Below are 22,589 nucleotides of genomic sequence, written 5' to 3'. Positions count from 1 at the left end.
TTGATTTTTGTGGGTTTTATTTTAGGCAAGTCTAAAACACCAATTCCAAAAATTTGATGAGTTCCATTACTAAGAGATGTAATATGGGCATGTAACTGACTTACGGTTGTTTCCACAATTCTTCCTGTAACTTTGCATTATCTCACTGATGTCATGCCAACAAGAACTGATTTCAATAATGGGATGTACATGTAAACATAGTATTCCGTACTAAGTGGTTGGCTTTTTTGAAAATGAGAAGCTTATTTTAACTTGTTACATTGAAAAGTGCCCTACTAGTTATATCCATGTATATTTTCCTGAGTGTTGAACTTATATAATTTGATATTGTTGATTTTGTTTGATTGACAGGTTGGGATTATAGTTGAATGATGAGTACCCTAAGCCCCAATGGTTTGGGGACCCTACAGATTAAATGGGATCCCAAAAATTTGGAGATTCGTACCAAATCAGTAGAAAAAACACTGGAGCCCTTGGTCACACAGGTAAGATTGGTGCACACATGAATAACAATTGAATGTTTAATTATTATTTGAGTTTGCTAATGATAGAAATTTCCTTTTTTTTCCAAAGTCAATTGCAATCACCTTTATCCAGCATTGTGCATCCACAAACAATTGAATATTTTCCACTTCTCCTCAAAAACCCCTGATCCAATTTCAATAAAAGTTTGCAGAAACCTTCTCTTGCCTAGGATGAACCAAAATTGCGAATTATACATGAAGAGTATTTGATTCTACCATATCTGGGTCTTGAGATTAAGATTTTTGAAATCTGTGTCAATTTGATCCATTTTGGCCCTGTCCCTCAAGCCCCTGTGGAGTGGGGCCAAAACAGATAAAATTGACTCAGATTTCAAAAATCTTAGTCTCAAGACCCAGATATGGTATAATCAAACACCCTTCATGAATAAGAGCATCTTAAGGTGCTTTACCAAACTTGTGAATTTCATGGTCCAAGGGTCTCACATTTCCCCATGCGGAGGGGTTAAAGTTTACTATAGTTTATGTAGGAAAACTAGATTTTTGAGCATTATTTGTTGAATTTCTATTGGAAATATTTCCAACTTGGTTAGAATTATGAGTGAAGGATGATTGCTTGTTGTTTTGCTCATATTGATCATGACTGACCCCAAAAAATGCAACATAAAGACGAAATACCAACTGGTCATTTTACAGGTGACAACATTGGTGAATCAAAAAAGCCCATCCAATAAAAAGAAGGGACGATCCAAGAAAGCGCACATCCTCAGTGCTGCTGTACAGAGAGCTACAGAAAACTTCATAGCCAAGGGACAGGAAATCGCCAATGAGAACCCGGATATCAGAGCTGATCTTATCGCAGCATTGGAGGAAGTTAAGAAAACAGGTAAGTAGAGAGAGTTTCAAGATGATGATGATAGAAGTACTATTTCCATATGATAGTTATAAAGCTGACGTATAGACGAATAATCTATTATCTCTACAGGAATGTTTACCATGTGTGAAATAAGGTCCTAATAGAGCTAGATAAACAATGGCTGTCATGTGACAAGAAACTCCATTTTTTGCTCATCCGGCCCAAAGGGCCAAGTAAGTTTAAATATTTTGTCATGGTGCGTTGTCCGTTAACCAACGTCAACTTTTTTCTTTAAACAACTTCTCAATAACCAATGGACAAAATATTTTGATATTTGGATGGTATTTTCCTCAGATGAAGCTTGATATAGTTTGTGAAAAGAAATGACCTTGACTTATATTCCAGGTCACAGTGGTCAAATTTGTTAAAATATTTAAACAACTTTTTCTCATGAACTAAAAGGCCTAGAGGCATGATATTTGGGTGATATATATACCAGGTGATTGCTGCAGGCCCATTTGGCCTCTTGTACTGTGGAATGTTTTGCTGTCATACATTTCATTGTGGTACATTTTGTTGTTGTACGTTTTGTTTTTGTATGTTTTTCTGTGGAACGTTTTGTTGTGGTATGTTTTTCTGTCGAACATTTTGTTTTTGTACGTTTTGTTTTTGTACGCTTTGTTTTTGGTTTTTGTACGTTTTGTTTTTGTACGTTTTTCGGTCGAACGTTTTGTTGTTGTACGTTTTTCTGTCGAACATTTTGTTGTTGTACATTTTGTTTTTGTACGTTTTTTTGTCGAACGTTTTGTTGTTGTATGTTTTTCTGTCGAACATTTTGTTTTTGTATGTTTTGCTGTCAAACATTTTGTTTTTGTACGTTTTGTTTTTGTACGTTTTGTTTTTGTACGTTTTTCGGTCGAACGTTTTGTTGTTGTAAGTTTTTCTGTCGAACATTTTGTTGTTGTATGTTTTGTTTTTGTACGTTTTGCTGTCGAACATTTTGTTTTTGTACGTTTTGCTGTCATACATTTTGTTGTTGGTGAATGGTTGATGGCAACATTACATTTGACAGCAGTTGAAGAACAGACACATGGGGGTTATATCACTTGGGGGGGAGGGGGCAAAGCAAAGTTACTCAGTAAAATATGCAGTTGACTCAATATGCCATGTCGCTCTAACATTAGGGAAACACTATTTACTACAGAAATGTGGGGTCTAGTGTAGTATACTTGGGAAACCAACAGAAAATTGTCAGGAAACTTATCTGACACAGTTACTCATCTATTCACAGATTTTGATTTTATCCTTATTGCAGGAGAGGAGATGAGAGATGCCTCCCAGGACTTTGCTGCTGATCCCTGTTCTTCCATGAAACGGGGTGCCATGGTGCGGGCTGCCCGAGCTCTCCTATCAGCTGTCACCAGACTCCTTATCTTGGCTGACATGGTGGATGTTCACCTGTTAATGAAATCTCTTCGACTGGTAAGTTGGACTCGTTGAGGCAGATATGACGTTGTCACATCTGTACATATGTATGCCTGTAATTGGACTTACTTATACTGGGGATGGCATTCACAGTTATCTTTTTTATGGAAAAGACAAAAATTTTTCAATTAACATTTGTCTGAAAAAAATTCAAAAAAAATATTATTGTTAATTTTTTATATCCTTGTGACTCAAGTGTCATTGTAGGTAACATTGCATGATTCATACTGAACATATACATCTCTCTGTGTAGGTGGAGGGTGACCTTGACCGTGTGAGGAATGCTGCTAGCCAGCAAGAGCTCATGGAAGGTTTCAAAGACTTGGGAGAAAGTCTGGCTGACTTAGCAGCTAAGGCTCAACAGAGACAAAATGTAAGTTCAGACGTCATATATAAGATATGTAGGCAAGTTTTCATAATAAACAGGTTTACAAGTATGGAATTATAATGTTCAGTGCCTTCTATGTGTTGTCAGCACCAAAACTTCTTTCAAGTGTCAGACAAACAAAATTGATACAGACATACCTGAACAATTCAAAATTAGACCTAAATGTAGCAAATTTATCACATGACTATTTTTGAAATCAAATGAGAAGCATGATGTACGCTCCAAACAGTAGAAACACAGGTAACTGGAAAAAAGCCCATGATGTACAATTTTGATAAAACAGTATCTATTTAAATAGTTACTTGCTCAGAATATCCCTTCAATGATGAACATGTGTTAATAATACATAGATTTTAGTAGTGTTACATACTGTTTAGTTGAATTTCGCAGGGCTAATATTTTGCAGTTGTCACAGTTTGTGTTAGTTCAGGAAATACACAGGTTTTAGTAGTATCATATACTGTTTGTTGAATTTCGCAGGGCTAATATTTTGCAGTTGTCACAGTTTGTGTTAATTCAGGAGCGTTAAATTTCCTCTATGTCTAAGAACTGATGTCCTTATGTACAAGCATCACAGATGTTTCCGAAATTTTGTTTGATTGTAGAAATGTTTACTTCATATTTATTGACTTTTAACACTGCCTTTATTGACCAGAATATAGCTAAACTATATTCTCAATGAGTACTACCAGCTAAACATAGTTAAGTATTTTAAATCTAATCGTATAAGACAGGTTTAGGTAATAAATTTAATGAAAATGTTGAAATGTTTTGATATTATGTTTCAGGATAATAATAAACGAGAAATAAGCACATGTGATGATGTCACTAGGGAGGTCATCGATTTAAATAAAAAAAATTTGAAGTATAGATTTTACTCACATGTTTGATGTGAAAACAAACAGCAGTGATAATTGTGACATGATGTGTTTTTGTAGGATCTGAAGGATCCTCGTAGACGGGATGAAATTGCAGCTGCTCGGGCTGTCCTCAAGAAAAATAGTATGATGCTACTAACAGCTTCCAAGGTAATGTTAATTTCTGATATTCTATATAGTGTCAATATTTCTCCTCTGTAAGAACTACTAAATGCTACAAAATATGTATTAATGATTAGTTATGGAAACAACATGGCACTAAAAAGTTAAAGGTCACCTGAGAAGTCTCATGGTGACTTATTCTAATCACCTTCTTCCGATGTCATATCTGTGAACAATTTAACATTTTTGACTTCTTCTACAAAACCACTGATCCGATTTCATTGAAGTTTTGCAGAAAACTTCCCTGACCTTAGATAAACCAAAATTGTGAATTATACAGTCCCCTTCCCTCCTGGGTCCTGAGAGGCAGGACCAAAAGTGGTCAAATTGACTAGGATTTCAAAAATCTTAATCTAAAGACCCAGATTGCTTTACCAAAACTGTGAAATTCATGGCCCAAGGGTCTGAAATTTCCCCAATGGGGAGAGGTAAAGTTTAATATAGTTGATATGGGAAAACTAGGTTTTTGAGCATAATTTGTTTAATTTCCCTTGGAAATATTTCAAACTTGGTTAGAATTATGAGTGAAGGATGATGGATTGATGGTATGCCCGTTTTGATCCTGACTGACCCCTAGGTGCTGATGGGCGGGGCAAAAAGGGGTGAAATTGACTTAAATTTCAATTATCTTCTTCTCAACATCCAGATATGATCTTAGGGTGCTTTAAATTACCAAAATGATTCCTACATTTCATCCTGGAGAGGAATATATTTTTTAGACTTCACTGTAATTTTCATAGAAAAATTGCATTTTTGAGCATAACGTTGGTTATTTCCCACTGTAAATAACTATATAAAAATTATCAGTATAGGATGAGAGTTTTGATGGTATACATGTATTGACATTGGCTTACTGTATTCAGTATCACAATTTCTGTTTCATAACACTTAATAACTTTCCTTTAACCTTTATTTTCAATATTGCTTACCTCGGGTGACCGTCAAGGCCGCTAAGCCTTTCATATGTTACTTTAATTCATTTGTATTTTTTCTGATAGGCTTATATTCGTCACCCAGAACTGGCTCCTGCTCGAGAGAATCGCGACTTTTCTTACCGTCAGCTCCTAGACGCTGTCAACACGATCTCCGGCGTAGCCCAGGCGTCTGGTGCTTCTGATGCTCATCCTTATGATGGGGCTGGAGAACTGGCTGCTGCACTTGATGAACTCATGGTACGATGGGGTTGTGTGTTGTTTCGTTTCTTATGTCTTACATTTATTATGACATGTTCTTTAATTGTAACTTTTTGGTGTGTTTCATTGTACATTTTTATTTTTTTACGCAATGGTCGTCTTAATTATGAAATTCTTTTGAATATCTCTTTGTAATTTTCAGCAAAAGATCATCATGGATCCGTTATCTTATAATGAAGTACGAACACGACAGTCCTTAGAGGAGAGGTTGGAAAGTATCATCAGTGGTGCTGCCCTGATGGCCGATTCCTCCTGTACTCGTGACGATCGCCGAGAAAAGATTGTACGAGAATGTAACAATGTTAGACAGGCACTTCAAGATCTTCTCTCCGAATACATGAATAATGTGAGTGTTGAAAATCTGTTGAATTCCTTCACCCAAGATACCAATTCTCTCACCCTAGATACCAATTCTCTGACCCTAGATACCAATTTCACCATAGAGACCAACTCTCTCGCCCTAGATACCAATTCTTTCGCCCTAGATACCAATTTTCTCATCCTAGATGCCATTGAGAAGGCAACCAACCAGCTTTACATTATTAAATTTGAATTAAATATTGAAAATGTTTTTTCAAAAGTTTTCAGCAAAAATATATCTGTTATTTTTAATATGTGTAAGACAAGTCATTATTTATATCAATGCCTCAACTTGGATTTGAACCCAGACCTTCAGGTTTACTAGTTTAGACGCTCAACCGATCAAGATCAAGAGAAATTTTCTCTATGCGTGTGGTATATTGCAGCTAGTATTTTACTGGGGTTACATATGAAATGGATAATTGTTTGTTTATATTATAAAAATATTGGTGTTTTTCTTTTTAGTTGGTCGTTTGTATATAGTAATGGTTTTGTACATTTGTATTCAGTTTTTGACTTTCCAGAGTGTTAATTTTTATTTATTTTTTCTCTGTATTATTGTGAATACATTTTATATACAGGTAGAAGTGAGCAGATTGTTGGGACTGTCTTTGTGTTTGAAGACAGATGTTTCCTTTTTGATGAGAAAGATTTTTGTACACAGATGGAATTAAAGGATATGAAAGAGACATTATACTAATATTTAATTCAGTAATAAAGCTTTCTTTATAAATCACTTTTTAACATGAAAATAACAAATTTTCTCACATCGGTTAAATGGAATTAACAGATAACCAATTTGTATTTTTAAAAAAATTACTGAAATGAGAAGCCAAGTTTCATCATAATTATACTTCTAAGATAACTTTCTAATCAGTGTTTTAAATGCTTACATGCTTACAATATCCACCATCGGATGTGTTGTTAACTAACTGATACCTCTGTATATTACTTTTTTGTCCATCACAGTGTCACGTACCAGCTTCCTTGTATGGAAAGTTGAACCCCTCCGTGGTTCAGCAAGTCATTGGCTTTCCAGTAAAATTTCAATCTTTCTTGGCATGGAATGCTAAAGTTCTTGCCGAGTTTTTGTCAAACAGCAATGTGTGCTCCTATTACTGCATATGCAAATTTGGGTCATTTTCATGATCGTGCATATTCATGTTCGTGTTTTCCAGTCATGCATATTCATTATACGTATCATACATATTCATGTATGATAAATTAACATTTCATAACCGGATTTAAGAATAAATATCTTGTAACATTAACGCATTTAACACCTCCATCTTCAGGGCTCAAGCAGCTGTAGACATTTGTTGTAGACAAGTTTGTTTTCTCAATTTTTGGTTGAAAATTGTTGTTGTTTTGATTTTTTTGGGTCATCTGAAGGGTCATGATGACCTATATCCATCGTGCATGAAAATGATCCTGCATGAAATTATCCTGAGATGGTCCTGACCAAGTGCTGTTATTTTTCGGGTATGTTTGAAATCCAAGATGGCCACCATCTTGAAAAAGATATTTTAAACTTCTTCTTCTCCAGTTGTACCATTGCCATTGAGCTAAAAATTGGTTTGAATGTTAAGGAAAGGTAGCCAACAAAGTGTTAATATTTTCCAACCTGGTCAAAACTTTGATACGGCAGCCAGGGAGGCCATTTGGTGACATTGCACAATCATGGTTTTCCTACGCAACAACTATTTCAAACTTCTTCTCAAGTTTCACCATTGCAATTGAACTGCAACTTGTCAGAAATGATCCTGAGATGGTCTTGACCAAGTGTTGTTATTTTTGGGGTATGTTTGAATGTTGGTTGAGCTGAAACTTTACTGACTTTTTTGAAGTCAGATGACCGTTGCGACCCATGGGACTATTGTTTAGTGTATTCTACCTGTTTTTTGTTTTCAGTCAACAATTTTTGAACAGAATGAGTTTTTCGGTTTTTTATTGAAGTTGTAGTGTGAGAAATGGTGTGACTTGGTGACAGAACACTATTTAGAAACATTCCACTCTCCATATTTGTTCAAGTTTTGATAATATTTGTGGAAATCTTGGGCAGTACAAATTCTGTTTATATATTTTCTTATCACAAATACAACCAACTACTTATGACCAGTTTGACAAAATTGTTTGATGGATATAGATACAAATTAGATCTTGAAATAAAATCGAGTTCAAATAACTGTCAATTCCTAGATGAATTTCCATTTCTACTTCACTGTTTATTCAGGTACTGGTAGAGATGTGATTAGAAAATTGAAATTTTCTTATTTACAATAGGAGTCGATTAAGCAGGTCTAGAATGGGAAAAGCCTTTCATATAATAGGGTTTTTGATAGTACAAAGTTAGAAAGGATGCTGGGGAAAGTCCTGTTCTTGAACTTATGTCATTAAGCATTGATAGCCAAATGAAAATATGTCTGCTTGACTGGTATGTTATCAATGCATATTACATCAGTTTTGGAAGGTAAAATACAAGGCTTATCTGCAACACTGAGATAGATACATTGTGGTTGTGTTTTACATGCAAGTATTGTTTTATATTCATCATTTTGTTCATCTTGAACTTTTTTGTTGCTAAGATTTCTTTTTAAATGAAGTGGTTATCAATGCATGTCTCCTGTTTTGCATGATCTGTGGTCTGCTGCTGTGTGACGATATAAGGGAGACAACTCCATGTAAAGAGAAATTTTGATCGGTAGAATCAAATTTGTCATAATCTGTTTGATATTAGAATGCCTGTGTAGAAGTTCTTGTATAAAATGTATTTATAAAGAACTGTAAAGAAGACATGTTTTCATCAGTAGTTTGTTAATTAAGAACTGTATAATGCTGCTCATTTTATTTCATATTTGATGAAATTTCAAGACAATCAAGCAACCTTTCCAGTGATAAAGTGTTCGTAGTTAAATATGTAAATTGAAGACAATTAAATGGCCTTTCTGAGGACAAAATTCTCACGTCATAATTCAGTTTTAATTCGGGGTTCACGCAACAATCAGATGACCTTTCCAATGATAAAGTTTTCTTGACTAGTTTAATGTGTTAATTGAAGACTACTAAATGACCTTTTCAATGACAAAGTTTTCATGTCTTAATTAAATGTATGTACCAGTCAAAGTAAGTTAATATATCTTGAGTATTACCATGACTGTCAATTTCCATTTTTGTAAGAGTGTACTTGTTAATACTGTATGATAATTAATTTCTTTGGGGCTCAAATTTTCATAGCTTTTCATTAACATATTCTTACAGTGCCCACAAAATACTGAATGCTATATTGTGATGTAAAATATTAACTGTTAAATAGTCTATGCACATACGGATTCCTTGTTTACCACCGAAAAAATGAAAATAAAACCCCACAAAAACTGATTATTTTACAGTATGTAATATATGGTAGTGGGCTAGCTATATATAGATTTTTCAGGTACTCAGGTGTACGTTATCATTTATACAGTAGAGCTCACTCACTAGTTTAGATCACAGGTCTGTGATATCACCAAAACCTTAAACATATGCATGGTAGAGGAATCTTGAGATGGAAATAGAAACATGTATATCGCTATGGGAACTCAATAATTGTTTACCTCAAAAAGAGTGACTTTTTGGATGAAAATTAAAAAAGAACTGTTCTGTACTGTGTACAGATATAATGTCTGAAATTTGGATTAAAATTCACTTTCCAAAGTATCCTTTTTGATTTTTTTTTCCAATATTAATTTCTGTATTGCTATATGGGTAATTGTTACGTTGTTTGTGATATGAGGAATCTGTAACTTTAGTAATGAAACAGCAATGTGAAGTCTTATAACATGATTAGTTGGTTTATTCGGGTTTACAAAGCTGTTGGGTGTCTTGAAATTCCAGCCATGCTAATAATCTTATGACTGACATGAAGTTAGGAAGATTAGAAATGTTGGTGGTGTATTTCCCATTATCATTTGATATTGATTTGAGATTTACATTGTACAGTCAGTATTTAGAGCTCTCTATATGTTTACTATATAAAGATAAGAGGAATCACTTTGTGTTTGGTGTGTTTTAGACGGGACGCAGTGAGCCAAGTGAAGGACTGGAACAAGCAATAGAAAACATGCAGAAGAAAACGCAGGACTTGCGTAGACAGGTAAGAAGTTGTAATACATCTAATGTGAAGAAAACCAAGTGAATACTTTTTGTCAGACAGTTTGACTTGATCAGGTAACCATGCTACACACAATTTCCTATTTATTCAGTGTTTATGATATTTTGATATATACCTTCCAACTTTTTACTTTCGTTCTCTAGGTAAAACAGTTAGTACTTAAATGTGACATGGAGACTTAAGGATGTATGTTATTTTATTATGACAACGAGACTTAAGGATGTATGTTATTTTACTATGACAAGAAAACTTAAGGATGTATGCTGCCTTATTATGACATGGAGATTTAAGGATGTATGTTATTTTACTTTGGCAAGAATACTTAAGGATGTATGTTATTTAACTATGACAAGGAGACAATGAAATGTTAACAGCGTATTTTAGAAAAAGTGAGGTATCAGGTATCATTAAGCATTCAGTTTCAATATCAATCTTGGTATCAGTTTTGACTGGGAAATTTGACTGATAGCAGACGACTGAAAAGATTCATGTTGTTTCTTATTGTAAATAGAATATTTTTGTTTCACAAAACAAATCTAAGTGAGTCTGTATATAACTCCTATTAATTGCTGTAATATCCATTTTCAATAGTTGAGGAAAGCTGTGGTGGACCATGTGTCCGACTCCTTCCTGGAGACAAATGTACCATTACTGGTCCTTATCGAGGCAGCCAAGGCAGGAGACGAGAAAGGTGTGGAGGAGTATGCTAAGGTGTTTGAGGAACACGCCAACAAGCTTGTGGAGGTATAGGTCTTCTGGTGGTTTTTAGAATAATATTAGATCTTATTATCAAGCACTGGATTTCATATTTTCTGTTCATTGTTTTAATCAAGACAATCATGTAGTTTTACACTTTGCTTGGATCTGTTCAATTTTCTTGTCAATGTCAGTGACTTCATTTTGTGTCAAATTGTGTTTACCCAAAGAAGAATTTAGTTACTGAAGATTTTTTCCTTATAATGATCACAAAACACTGAACACAGCATTGATTCTGATCTAAGATATGAATATGTTTGTCTTACATACCTTTTGAATTGATAAGAGTTGTATCCATTAATTTGTCATTAAAACGCTGAGTTTAGTTATATATGTGTATAGTTATTTGTGTTTATCATGAATTCTAGGTGGCGAGACTTGCCTGCTCTATGTCCAGTAACGAGGAGGGCGTGAAGCTTGTCCGCATGTCTGCGGCTCAGATAGAGAGTCTTTGCCCACAGGTGAGACCCTAGTGAGCTATTCTAGAAAGGGTTTAAGAGCTGGGATTGGGTGATGGGGAATGCTAGCATGATATTTTTTTGTGAATTAAAGGACTTAAATTGGTTGTTAAAAGATATATCAAGAAAATTTCAGATGGTCGGGATTTGAGGCAACAGTTCCACTCCCCTGTACTTATTTATCTGGTATATTTGTCAGGATGTCGAGATGTTGATCTAATCATTTATTTCATAAAGGTCATAAATGCTGCTCGCATTTTGGCAAGTCGTCCAAGGTCAAAGGTTGCACAGGAGAACATGGATGTTTTCAAGGATACATGGGAAGGTCAGGTGAGGATTCTTACTGATGCTGTGGACGATATTACAACCATCGATGACTTCCTTGCAGTGTCAGGTATGTTAACACATCAGCATCCTGTGTCAGTATGTGACAATCCTTAATGATGATGTAGAATATTTATAACACATGTTCTTGTTTAAACGTAAACATTTTCATTTGTGGCAATAAGTTAGGTGTGAAAAGCTTAATAAATGATAATGGGAAAACAATATCACAATCTTACCCGTGTTTTACTTCGCTCAACTTGCTGTGTTTTAAGAATTTATATTTCAAGACCATAAAACGATGAAGTATTCTTCTTTGTTGTTTAAAGTTTGAAAATCATGTTATTAAGATAAGATTTTATGAATGTCAATAGTCCATGTTGGTGCGTTTTGTCAGATATTAAAATTACGTCAGTTTTCTATTCAGAGTTGTCTTCCTTTTACAGAAAGTCATATCCTGGAGGATGTGAACAAGTGTGTACTGGCCCTACAGGAGGGAGACGCTGACACACTCGACCGAACAGCTGGGGCCATTCGTGGACGGTCAGCGCGAGTATGTAATGTGGTGTCGGCCGAGATGGACAACTATGAGAATGGTCAATACACTGACAGGGTCATGGAAGCTGTTGCAATGCTTCGAGATCAAGGTCAGTAAAATGCTTGATTACACAAAAAATTAATGTGAAGCTAGCTCTCTATACACAGTTGCAAAAAATGCATAAAAGAGGGGGAAAAACAAGCTGTAAGTAAATATTTTATCCAATTCTTTATTATTGAAAACATCGACCATTCTGTTGCTTACTCAGTGTCATTGTTCTGTAGACATGGAGGCCTAACTTGTGCTACATCAATCAAAAATTGCCTATCTCATGTCATTTTTAATTTGTGAATTTGTTTGACTTGTGTTATTTTACGCATAGTAATGCCTAACTTCGCGGAGAAGGTAGAAATGGCTGTGGATGCACTTAGCAGTAATCCCCCACGTGACCCTGATGAGAGCGAGTTTTATGACGCATCCCAGTTGGTTTATGACGGAGTGCGAGACATTCGACAGGCAGTGCTAATGAACAGGGTACGTATTTGAGCTGAAGTTTCACACAGTATCAGTAGTTAAAAACATGATCTGCTATTCTCATGTTGTCATGATTTGGGTTTAGTTATGTTTACTAGTAAATATTTACTAATGCTTGGCCTAAGGAAGTCAGAAGATTATGGTTATTGTTAGTAGAACTTAAGTATAATAATCATGGGTTTTTTTTGTGATAGTCAGCAAAATGAAGTGATATTAAGTGTTGCCCACATGAAAATAAGTGACATTATCACATGTTGGATTACATATAATGTGTATAGGGAAAAAACTGGTGTTTCAAGAAAACATGATACTAACCTGAAAGAGACATTCACAGACATCACATTAAGTGAGTTCAACTGTTCAAAGTAAACCAACTTCCTAACCCAGTAACTTACCTCAGATATTCTTTAGGATTCAGCGTGGGATTTCAAGAGTGTTATTGCCAATTTCTGATGCAATGGTCATATTCTCAAAAGAAATATTTATGAAGATTTGTAATATTTACTGATTTGGAATTTTTACTTGACGAGAAGGACATTACATTAATATGCATGGTTTGAATATAAAATCTAGAGGACAGGGCAAAAATCCTAAAAAATCTGTACATTTTAAATGTAAAATCTAGAGGACAGGGGGAAAATTGTCACAATCTGCATTTTGAATATGAAATCTAGAGAACAGGGTGACAATGATACTACTATGTATAATTTATTGTAGAATCCTGAAGACATTGAGACAGATACAGAGGTGGATTATGATGAGAACAGAGATGAATCCATCAGTAGATGTGAGTTTTTTCTGTGTGCCTTTATTTATTTGTTCACCTCATCAGAAAGGATATGTTTGCAGCGTGATAAAATTATCTCTTAAGAAGCAAATTTTATTTGAAGACATAAGATGTTTATTTTATAGCAGATGCACTTTTGTTTTTAGTGAAATTTGTTATGTTTTCTTTATTTCTAACGATTAAAATCCTTGAAACACTGTCCACAATGGTGTTGTGTAAAGTATGCAAAATCCCGATAATGATGAATGGCACAGCATCCATGGTCTTGTGGCTGTTATCTTTTCCAATTAAGCAAGTTCTTCTCAATAACCAAAACATCTAGGGCACTGAATTTGAATGGTAGCATCCTGGGATGAATAGCTACCAATGATTCAATCAGTCACCTTGATTTTCCATATCACATGAGTTGTATGTGTCAACAGCTTTAAACCTCTTCTTCTTATGAACCAATGCCCCCAGGGCCATGGTATATGTAGTAGCATTGTTTAGGAATAAGGTTTAAGTTTGCAGAATTTGACTTAAGGAACCTACAATGTCTTCTCTGTAAGCAGCAGAAGAGGTGTGTTGTTCAGGCCTAGTGGGCCTCTTGTAAAAAAACTTTCATGATTCTATATACCATATAGCCAATTATTGTCATGGGGATGATTTTTTGAGGGTCACTTTTGTTATGAAATTTGATCCCTGAAATATCAAGACGCATGGAAATATTGTCGGCAATATTTGATGTTGAAAACATTGTTGTGTCTTGACAAACTTCTCGTAGTAATGAAGTCAGTACTAACCTGCTTTAGCTTCTTCCATAATGATGGTATGATTTGACAGTTGGTATGATTTTGACACAAGTTTAGGTAGCATTCCTATATATACGTGAAATAAACAATCACATGAGAGCACAACAACATAACGCTGCAAAACTGTACAAAACATTTTACGTCCATTTGGGAAAATTTTATTTCTAGTAAATGCCACATCACAAAATTTCTTTGTACAATTTTGCCTGTGAAAATAACTGGCTAAACGGTATGATGTTGATATTTTTCTCCAGGGACTTAAAAAGTCTGATTCAGGGGGTGGACTTATGCTGGAAGTAACATTTTATTGTCAAATAGTTGTTTATAAGTGTGGTCCTATAAGCAGCTATAGGTTTATTGTAGGGGAGATGGTTGTTATATTGTAAACCAAAGAATGTAAAAGTAACTTTGAAGCTCATGTAGATTGTTGTCAGCTATGACCTTGTCTATTGTAGCGAGTTACAAGACTGAGCAGGACGACCAGAACAATGAACGATGGATGATGCGTCATCTGCCGGAGGATGCTAAGGAGAAAATCCAACAGCATGTTCAGGAGTTCCAAGTTGAACGTCGCAAGCTTGACTACGAGGTGGCTAAGTGGGATGACAGTGGCAATGATATCATTGTCATGGCAAAAGAGATGTGTATGATTATGATGGAGATGACAGACTTCACCAGGTAGGTGGACAGCTGTCGTATAGGAAATGTGTTACAGCATTGTAGCAGATGTTTAGTAGCAGGAGATGCATCTTACTTAATTACAGCAGATGTCGAGGTAAAGATGTTGAGTTACAGGACATATTGGGTTACAGCAAATGTTGAGTTACAGCAGATGTTTAGTAGCAGGAGATGCATCTTACTTAATTACAGCAGATGTCAAGGTAAAGCCGATGCCGAATTACAGCAGGTGTTGAGTTGTAACAGATGGTGTGTTTAAGCAGATGTTGAGTTAAAAGAGAAGTTGAGATACTGCAGATGTTGAGTTATAGCAGATGTTGAGTTACAGAAGGTGTTGAGTTACAGAAGGTTTTGAGTTACAGCAGATGTTGAATTAGAGCAGATGTTGTGTTTAAGTCTTTGATTTGTGAAAAAAATTAGGCTACACAAAAAATTAAAAATGCTAGTTTAAAAAATCTTTACTTGGCTTCTTACCTATAAAAGTCTTTCACCCAAGTATCTGAGACCAAGTGTGGTTACATTGGTGTTAAAGCGTCCTATGAGTAAACAACTTTCATCACTGTGTTTTGTTTTACAGGGGACGAGGACCACTGAAGAGTACCATGCATGTCATCAACGCTGCCAAGAAAATCTCGGAGGCTGGAACTGGTCTTGACAAACTTGCTGGATCTATCGCTGATCAGGTAGGTACACATGTCAGAAAATAGTACTGTATTGGAGGATGATTTCATCAAGTCAAAATCCTTATTTATAATCATCCTGTTATGTAGTTTGTAATTATCACTTACTGCAACTTTGTTTTTCCTTTTTTATCTGATCTTGCTGAGAGTTCCTTTTAGGTGTGGGTAAAACACCAGAATGGTAAGCTGTCAACTTGAGGTCTGACTCGTACCACAAAAACACAGGTGATGTTACTAATGTACATCTAACTGTTGAATTACCTTTGTACAATCCTGTACAAGTCATTTATGTAATACTAATGGTGATTCACGGTCTGAATTTTAGCTGTATGCCGATGTAAGTATCATGATCATATCATAGGAGCCAAGACTGCAATAACACAGTCAGGAGACTTTTTGACAGAATAAGAGCAGAACAATATTAGATTTATAACAGTCTCTTTAGTTTTGAATCATTAAGCTTTACTACAGTATTGGTGTATACCAGTCTTCTTTACCAATATTGGTTTTATTTTAAGCAGTAACAGTTAAACAGTATTCGTGGTCATTGTACAGCCATTTGGTCTTCCTTAACTCGTCATTTGATACTCGACATTCTTAGTCAGATGAAGCAAACTGTGGCTTTGATTCAATCATTAATAGGATTGAGATTTCAATTTAAGAAAGAAACTAGCAAACCCTGAATAATTATGTTCAATATTGTGACTTTAGAATTTTTATAACTTCGTCAGTCATTGTCCTAAGTTCTTCTTAAGTTCCACTAGTAGGATTGAGTTCCAACTTGCTTGAAATGATCCTGAGATGGTCTTGATTGACCAAGTGTTGTTATTTTTTGGGTATGTCTGAAATCCAAGATAGCCTCCATCTTGAAAAACATATTTTAAACTTCTCCTGTTCCACTGATGCCATTGAGCTAAAAATTGGTGGGAATGATAAGGAAAGGTAGCCACTAAGTGTTGTTATTTTTCGACCTTGTCAAAACTGTGATACAGCAGCCAGGGAGGCCAAGTTGTAACATGATTGTGCAATCATGGTTTTCCTAAGCATCACCTATTTAAAACTTCTCAAGTTCCACCAGTTGGATTGAGCTCCAACTTGTCTGAAATGATCCTGAGATTGTCTTGACCAAGTGTTGTTATTTTTCGGGTATGTTTGAATGTTGATTGAGCTGAAATTTTACTGTCAGAAATAGGTAACACTTGTTACAGTTACCTACTCCTCATCAAAACAACCATCTGCATCATGGAAAACAGCTTCTTAGTAAGGTTTCATTCTTAGTTGTAAAGATAACCCTTCTCCCTGCTGAAAGTTTTTGTAGTCAGATGATCATTAAGGCCCATGGGCCTCTTCTTAGAATGATGTGCTGGAACTAATTGCTGTTAGGACAATGATTGTAACAGAATTACTTATATATGTGAAAGTATTATGTATTTCTTCATTACACTATATAACCGGAATTTAATGTTTTTATACAGAGCTCAGAAATATAAAATTCTATATTTATTCCTGTTGAAATTTTCATTATATGGAATAAGTCATTGCTGATATGTATTATATACCAGAAGATATCAGATATATGAGGATGTTATATCTATATGCTTTGCTTTCATATAAACTGAAGGATTAAACCATCTATTTAATAATAATAACTCCCCCTTTCCCACCCCCACAACAACCACCTCAAGTGATAAGATGAAATGGGGGTCCATATAGGTGGAGTGGGGGATATCATTTTGATGATTTCCTTGGAAGTTACATTGCAGATACAAATCGTTCAATTTTCATGAATTTTCATCTTGACTTTAGAAGCGATTTATGCCCAGTGTGTACTGAATCAATCCCAGGGTTCCCTCTGAATACACTATTCTGATAAATCATTAAGTTGCTAAATCTGAATATCTATGTAATAGTGTCCTGACTCAGCATCCAAAAAGGACCTGTTGGCGTACCTCCAGAGGATCGCCTTATACTGTCACCAGCTTAATATTACCAGCAAGGTCAAAGCCGACGTCCAGAGTGTCAGCGGAGAGCTCATTGTATCAGGGGTAAGTCCGGTGTCATTGTATCTGGGGTAAGTCCGGTGTCATTGTATCTGGGATAAGTCAGGTGTCATTGTCTTGGGTAAATGGGGGTCATTAGGTCTGAGGTAAGTCAGTCATCATTTCAGCCATTTTGAAAAGTTTATCATGTAAAATCTTAGTAAATTATTTGTTGTAAGCATGTTCTTGCATAATGCAGTAGAATAGAGTTACATAGGAGTACTGTCAGTAACTACTGGTTTGTCTGTCACATGTCAGTATGCACCATGTATGTCCATCACATTTTTGGTTACATTTCACATGTAAAATGTTATCTCAGCTAGTATTGGTTATTATAGCAAGTGACTATTTTTTTCTTAACGATATTCCTTTAAAACGAGAGAATTAGATGCTAAAAAATTAATATATAACTAGCTATACAGTATATAATGAGTGAGATGCTTAATGTCATACAAACATCATGTTCTAGTTACACTTTGTTTAACTAGCTATACAGTGTATAGGGAGTCGGGTGCTAAATGTTGTATAAACATTGTCTTCTAGTTACATGTTGTATAACTAGCTATACAGTGTATAGGGAGTCGGGTGCTTAATGTTGTATAAACATTGTCTTCTAGTTACATGTTGTATAACTAGCTATACAGTGTATAGGGAGTCGGGTGCTAAATGTTGTATAAACATTGTCTTCTAGTTACATGTTGTATAACTAGCTATACAGTGTATAGGGAGTCGGGTGCTAAATGTTGTATAAACATTGTCTTCTAGTTACATGTTGTATAACTAGCTATACAGTGTATAGCGAGTCGGGTGCTAAATGTTGTATAAACATTGTCTTTTAGTTACAAGGTGTATAACTAGCTATACAGTCGTACAAACATCGTTCAGTTGTTATTCTTATTGATATTTCTACCAATTAACGTCATTTTTATTATTTTCGTAACGAAGAATTTAGCAACATATGATGTTATTTTCTTTGTTTTGAGTTAATGTTTATGATCAATGTTTTTACTTTCAGTTGGACAGTGCGACATCTCTGATCCAGGCAGCCAAGAACCTGATGAATGCCGTTGTACTGACAGTGAAGGCCTGCTATGTAGCCTCCACCAAGGTAAGAATCAAGCTGTTGATTTTTTGGGTCCAAAATCAGAAATTTGTATCTAAATTAAAAAAAGAATTAAAGTTAAAAGTTTCAGTATTGAAAAGGCTAATAAACAAGTTTGATGGTATGCTGGTGTTACTTGAAGTTTAATTAATTCCTGATGTGATTCTGATTGATGATTGTGTAACAGAAAGGGGATGTAACTCTGTGATGTTTGGAACAATGAGAGGAACACTTAGTTATTCACACAAATTCATCATATAGCTGAGTATCCCAGTTCAAACTGATAAAAAATTATTTTGAAGTTGATGCAGGGTTAGAAAAATCCACTCGTTCGCTCATCTAGACGAGTGATTTGTTTCAGCTTCTTGTCCTGCAGGCGAGTGAAATTTGTAGTTCTGACTATTGAATATTCCATAATAAATGACGTTTATCAACTTAATCACTCTTAAAACTAATTGAAATTCACTGATAGTCGATCAAATGCATCGATGTAGTATCCTTGTTTACACCATGTGTCAAGATTCGGGCTGATCCAGACTACGCGGAAACCTATTGCGTCACCACAAATGTTGTAAAGAAGGTTGTTTTTTGTACATAGATACTTTCAAAAAGTTGATGTTCTTGCTCGTGTTAACAGTGAATCAGAAATGAGTAAAACATTAAAAGCAAGTGTTGAGTTTAAACATTTAATATAGAAATTGATAATAAAATTTGATAATAAATTATGTTTTGTTGCCTTTTTTCTTCGGGTGAGTGAATATTGAATTCAGGCAAGTGCATTTCAAGTTTCACTTGCCCGACAGACGAGTAGCTGAAAATATTTTTTTTCTAGCCCTGTTGTTGTAAATTGGTGCCAAGTAAACTCAAAGCATCAAAGATAAACTATGATATTGCTATATTGGACAGAAATATCCGAGATGAACAGAAATTCATCTTATTTTACTGTCGTGTTAGTGTTAAGTTTTGTTGAATAGCAAATGATCATCTTTTTAAACAATTTTCATTTGATTACCTGTATTCTTATGATCTTTTAATTAACTTTTCAGTACAAGATGGCTGGATCAAAGGTGAGTTATTTAGCACATACTTTATTGGACATATTTAATAACTAATGGAGCTGGCACACCAGGTCATGGAATCATTTGAATTAATGTAAATTTTGTGCCAGGAAAATAAATATCCTGATGAAATCATGCTTTGAAAAGTTATCTTTATTTTACAAAACCATCATTTGTTATCTAATGGAATTTCTTTTCAATGTTAGTGTTAGATAATTTAAACAAAGTTGGTCCTTTGTACTAGATCATATTTTTATGCTCTGTGAAGGAGGGCATATAGTCGCCATTTTGTCTACCGGTTGGTCTCTCTTTCCATCATGATCTTGTATATTGTATATGAGCTATAAACATGAAACTTTATAGATTGATAAAGAAAAGTGTATTGTACAAGAATCATAACTTTCTTTTGCAATATTTAGGAGTTATTGCCCTTGGTTTTTTTTTCATACTAAAATTTTCGCACAATTAGCCTTTTTTGGATTTGCATTTATCCATTGGTACTTGTCTTGTTATTATAATCAATATCTTTTACAGAGTTCCGTGGTTATGTGGAAGATGAAAGCACCAGAGAAGAAACCATTGGTCATGAAAGAAAATCCACGTGACATTCGCGGCAAAATACGCAAGAGTGCACCAAAGAAGAAAATTGAACCTGTGAAGGAACTAAGCGAATTTTCAGAACTAAATATTGACAGCGCGTGCTAATAGCTTTACTAAATCTTGGACTTGAGACGCAAATTGTTTAAGCTTGAATGACTTATGAATGTGGAAATTTCAGGAGTTCTCTGAAGATATTGAGTGGATTATTTGTTAAGATGGGATGTTGTGGTCAGTTGTTTGCTGATCTGATGTTTTCAGATGTATCAATGTTTTGAAAGACAAGTATAAAACTTTGTCTTGGAAAAGCCACAATGAAAGGACAATTTTGAAAGATGAGTATAAAATTTTGTCTGAGATCTGCCACTGTGACAGTTTTGAAAGATGAGTACAAAATTTTGTTTGGGATCTGACACTGTGGCAAGATGTATCAACAAGGTTGTGGATTGGAATTTGTGTTGATGATCATGTGACTATGATGCCAACAGCAGGAAATGGTTGTGTGTTATCAGTAATAGAGAATTATATTGAATATGCATGAAAGTATTCACAGATTATAATACATAACTGCCTGTTAAATTAATATTATCTCCATTCATGTTGATGTGCCCACCATCTGCATGTGACATCTTTCTGACCTTGCTTCTGTTGTCACATGGGTAAGTGTTGTTATGTTGTTTATCTACTTTCATCATATCGTATACTGCCATTACTGTGCAGAATTTAAGTTTATTATGTCTTAAATGCTGCATAGTGCTTGTCCATCACGGGGTCTAATTTTGATCAATCTAATTAAATTACTGCATGTCTAATTTTAATTAGATTTTATTTTGATAAATTTGATTTACGGTTTTATGCCATTGATTGGTAAAAAGTTGAGAATAAACCTTCTGAGGAAAACCGTAAAATTTTAAGTTAGTAACTTTATATCTAGTGACCCATCAGATTTTCTTGTTCATTTGTGATGGCACAAAACTGTAAATCATGGATTTTTAATACTTTGACTTCAAGTTGTGCTTAAATGAATATATATTTTCCTGAATTTGAATCTGAATGAAAAAGGATTAATGAAAAGTCTTACTCCTGTTTTGTCCAGTAATATCACTATGATATCAAATTCATGGAAATATTTTAAATTTTCGTCTGGAATTTATGAATTGTAAGATTGAATATAGGTAAATACACCTGGGATCTGACCACATATCACTAAATCATATCACTAGGAAACCTGCGATGTTTACTAGATATCTCGCTCCTCAATATAATGTACTTAGATGGTCAAAGATATTTCTGCAGCATTTATTTTTTGATAGATTTGAGTATGACATAATTTTGGTGGTTTTTTTTTTAGCATTTTTCCCTTCACTCAAAGTGAAAATCATTTCCATCAGCAATATACATACACAAAAGTTTTTCTCCTTTACTTGATTTTAGGCTACGTCCATATCAAGTGTATTTCCATGATTTTTTTTCAATTTATATTTGAAATATTTTCATATTCGGTGAAATAGATTTATTATATAATTGATATGGTTGACAATTAAAAAGTGCTATATATAGGATATGTAACCAGATCCAGACATGTACACATTGGTGGCACTAGAAATGGAAACATGTTGGTTAGAAATCGGTCAGAAATCCTGTATCAACTTTTAATATATCTGTACTGTAAATTTATCATAGGCTTTTGGATGTAAATGGAGATCATTATCTCACTAATTTTGGATAGATATAAAGTGGAAAAATACAGATTTTAGAAAAAATAAGATCAGTCTGAAAAATCACAATTCATTTTATAATTTTACTTGAAGTGAGTTCCTATATGTTCAAATTTTTGGCAAAGCCGCATTTTTTTTTAACATTAAAAAGGGCAAACTTAGAAGTATTTTCAGAGGTTGTGTAAGATTGTGAATAAAAGTATCACTTGTTTGTATCTCTACCCTTTGAAACACATGCTATTGAAATCCTCACAAATTAAGTCTCAGAGATACAGTATTGCATGAAGATGCTTCATACACTTTGTTACAGGTCATTAATTTGTACATAATTTTATACATGAGGAACGTATAGACATCATGTCAATTTGCCATTGAAACATGTTGTGCAGATATATATATATATTTTTAGGGAATATAACGGAACATGCTGTTTATTTGTATATTTTAGAATCTCAGTAGAGACGCTGGACCTAGTCATAGTAGTCAGTAGTGTTATATAGTTGTTACACATTGGACTGATCCTTCACTGAACCTTAACTGAACCTAGGACTGATAATCAGACTGATCCTTAGACT

General features: G+C 34.6%; 1 protein-coding gene across 1 annotated transcript; it reads left to right on the top strand.

Annotated features, from left to right (window-relative positions):
- Positions 1–358: 358 nt before the first annotated feature.
- On the top strand, positions 359–22,589 carry LOC132558064 (catenin alpha-2-like). Its single transcript, XM_060222588.1, has 21 exons — positions 359–485; positions 1,179–1,368; positions 2,654–2,820; positions 3,077–3,196; positions 4,150–4,239; positions 5,250–5,423; positions 5,587–5,790; positions 6,774–6,842; positions 9,856–9,936; positions 10,546–10,698; positions 11,079–11,171; positions 11,406–11,562; positions 11,939–12,139; positions 12,413–12,564; positions 13,282–13,351; positions 14,598–14,820; positions 15,398–15,503; positions 17,411–17,545; positions 18,555–18,647; positions 19,688–19,708; positions 20,234–22,589. The coding sequence occupies exons 1-21, from the start codon at positions 369–371 to the stop codon at positions 20,402–20,404; spliced, it is 2,787 nt and encodes a 928-aa protein (XP_060078571.1). The 5' UTR covers positions 359–368; the 3' UTR covers positions 20,405–22,589.

This window comes from Ylistrum balloti, unplaced genomic scaffold (genome assembly GCF_031769215.1).
Source record: "Ylistrum balloti isolate Yb309-2 unplaced genomic scaffold, AGI_CSIRO_Ybal_v1 Utg370754, whole genome shotgun sequence".
In the NCBI taxonomy this organism is placed as follows: domain Eukaryota; kingdom Metazoa; phylum Mollusca; class Bivalvia; order Pectinida; family Pectinidae; genus Ylistrum; species Ylistrum balloti.
Note: the sequence above shows the minus strand (reverse complement) of the source record. Positions and strands in the feature narration are given on the sequence as shown.

Bases quoted from the DNA above. Each gene is read 5' to 3' on its own strand.
- LOC132558064 (XM_060222588.1), top strand. From the start codon at position 369: ATGATGAGTACCCTAAGCCCCAATGGTTTGGGGACCCTACAGATTAAA. The intron at 5,424-5,586 runs GTACGATGGGGT...TGTAATTTTCAG, and splicing joins CTGCACTTGATGAACTCATG to CAAAAGATCATCATGGATCC. The intron at 19,709-20,233 runs GTGAGTTATTTA...TATCTTTTACAG, and splicing joins ACAAGATGGCTGGATCAAAG to AGTTCCGTGGTTATGTGGAA.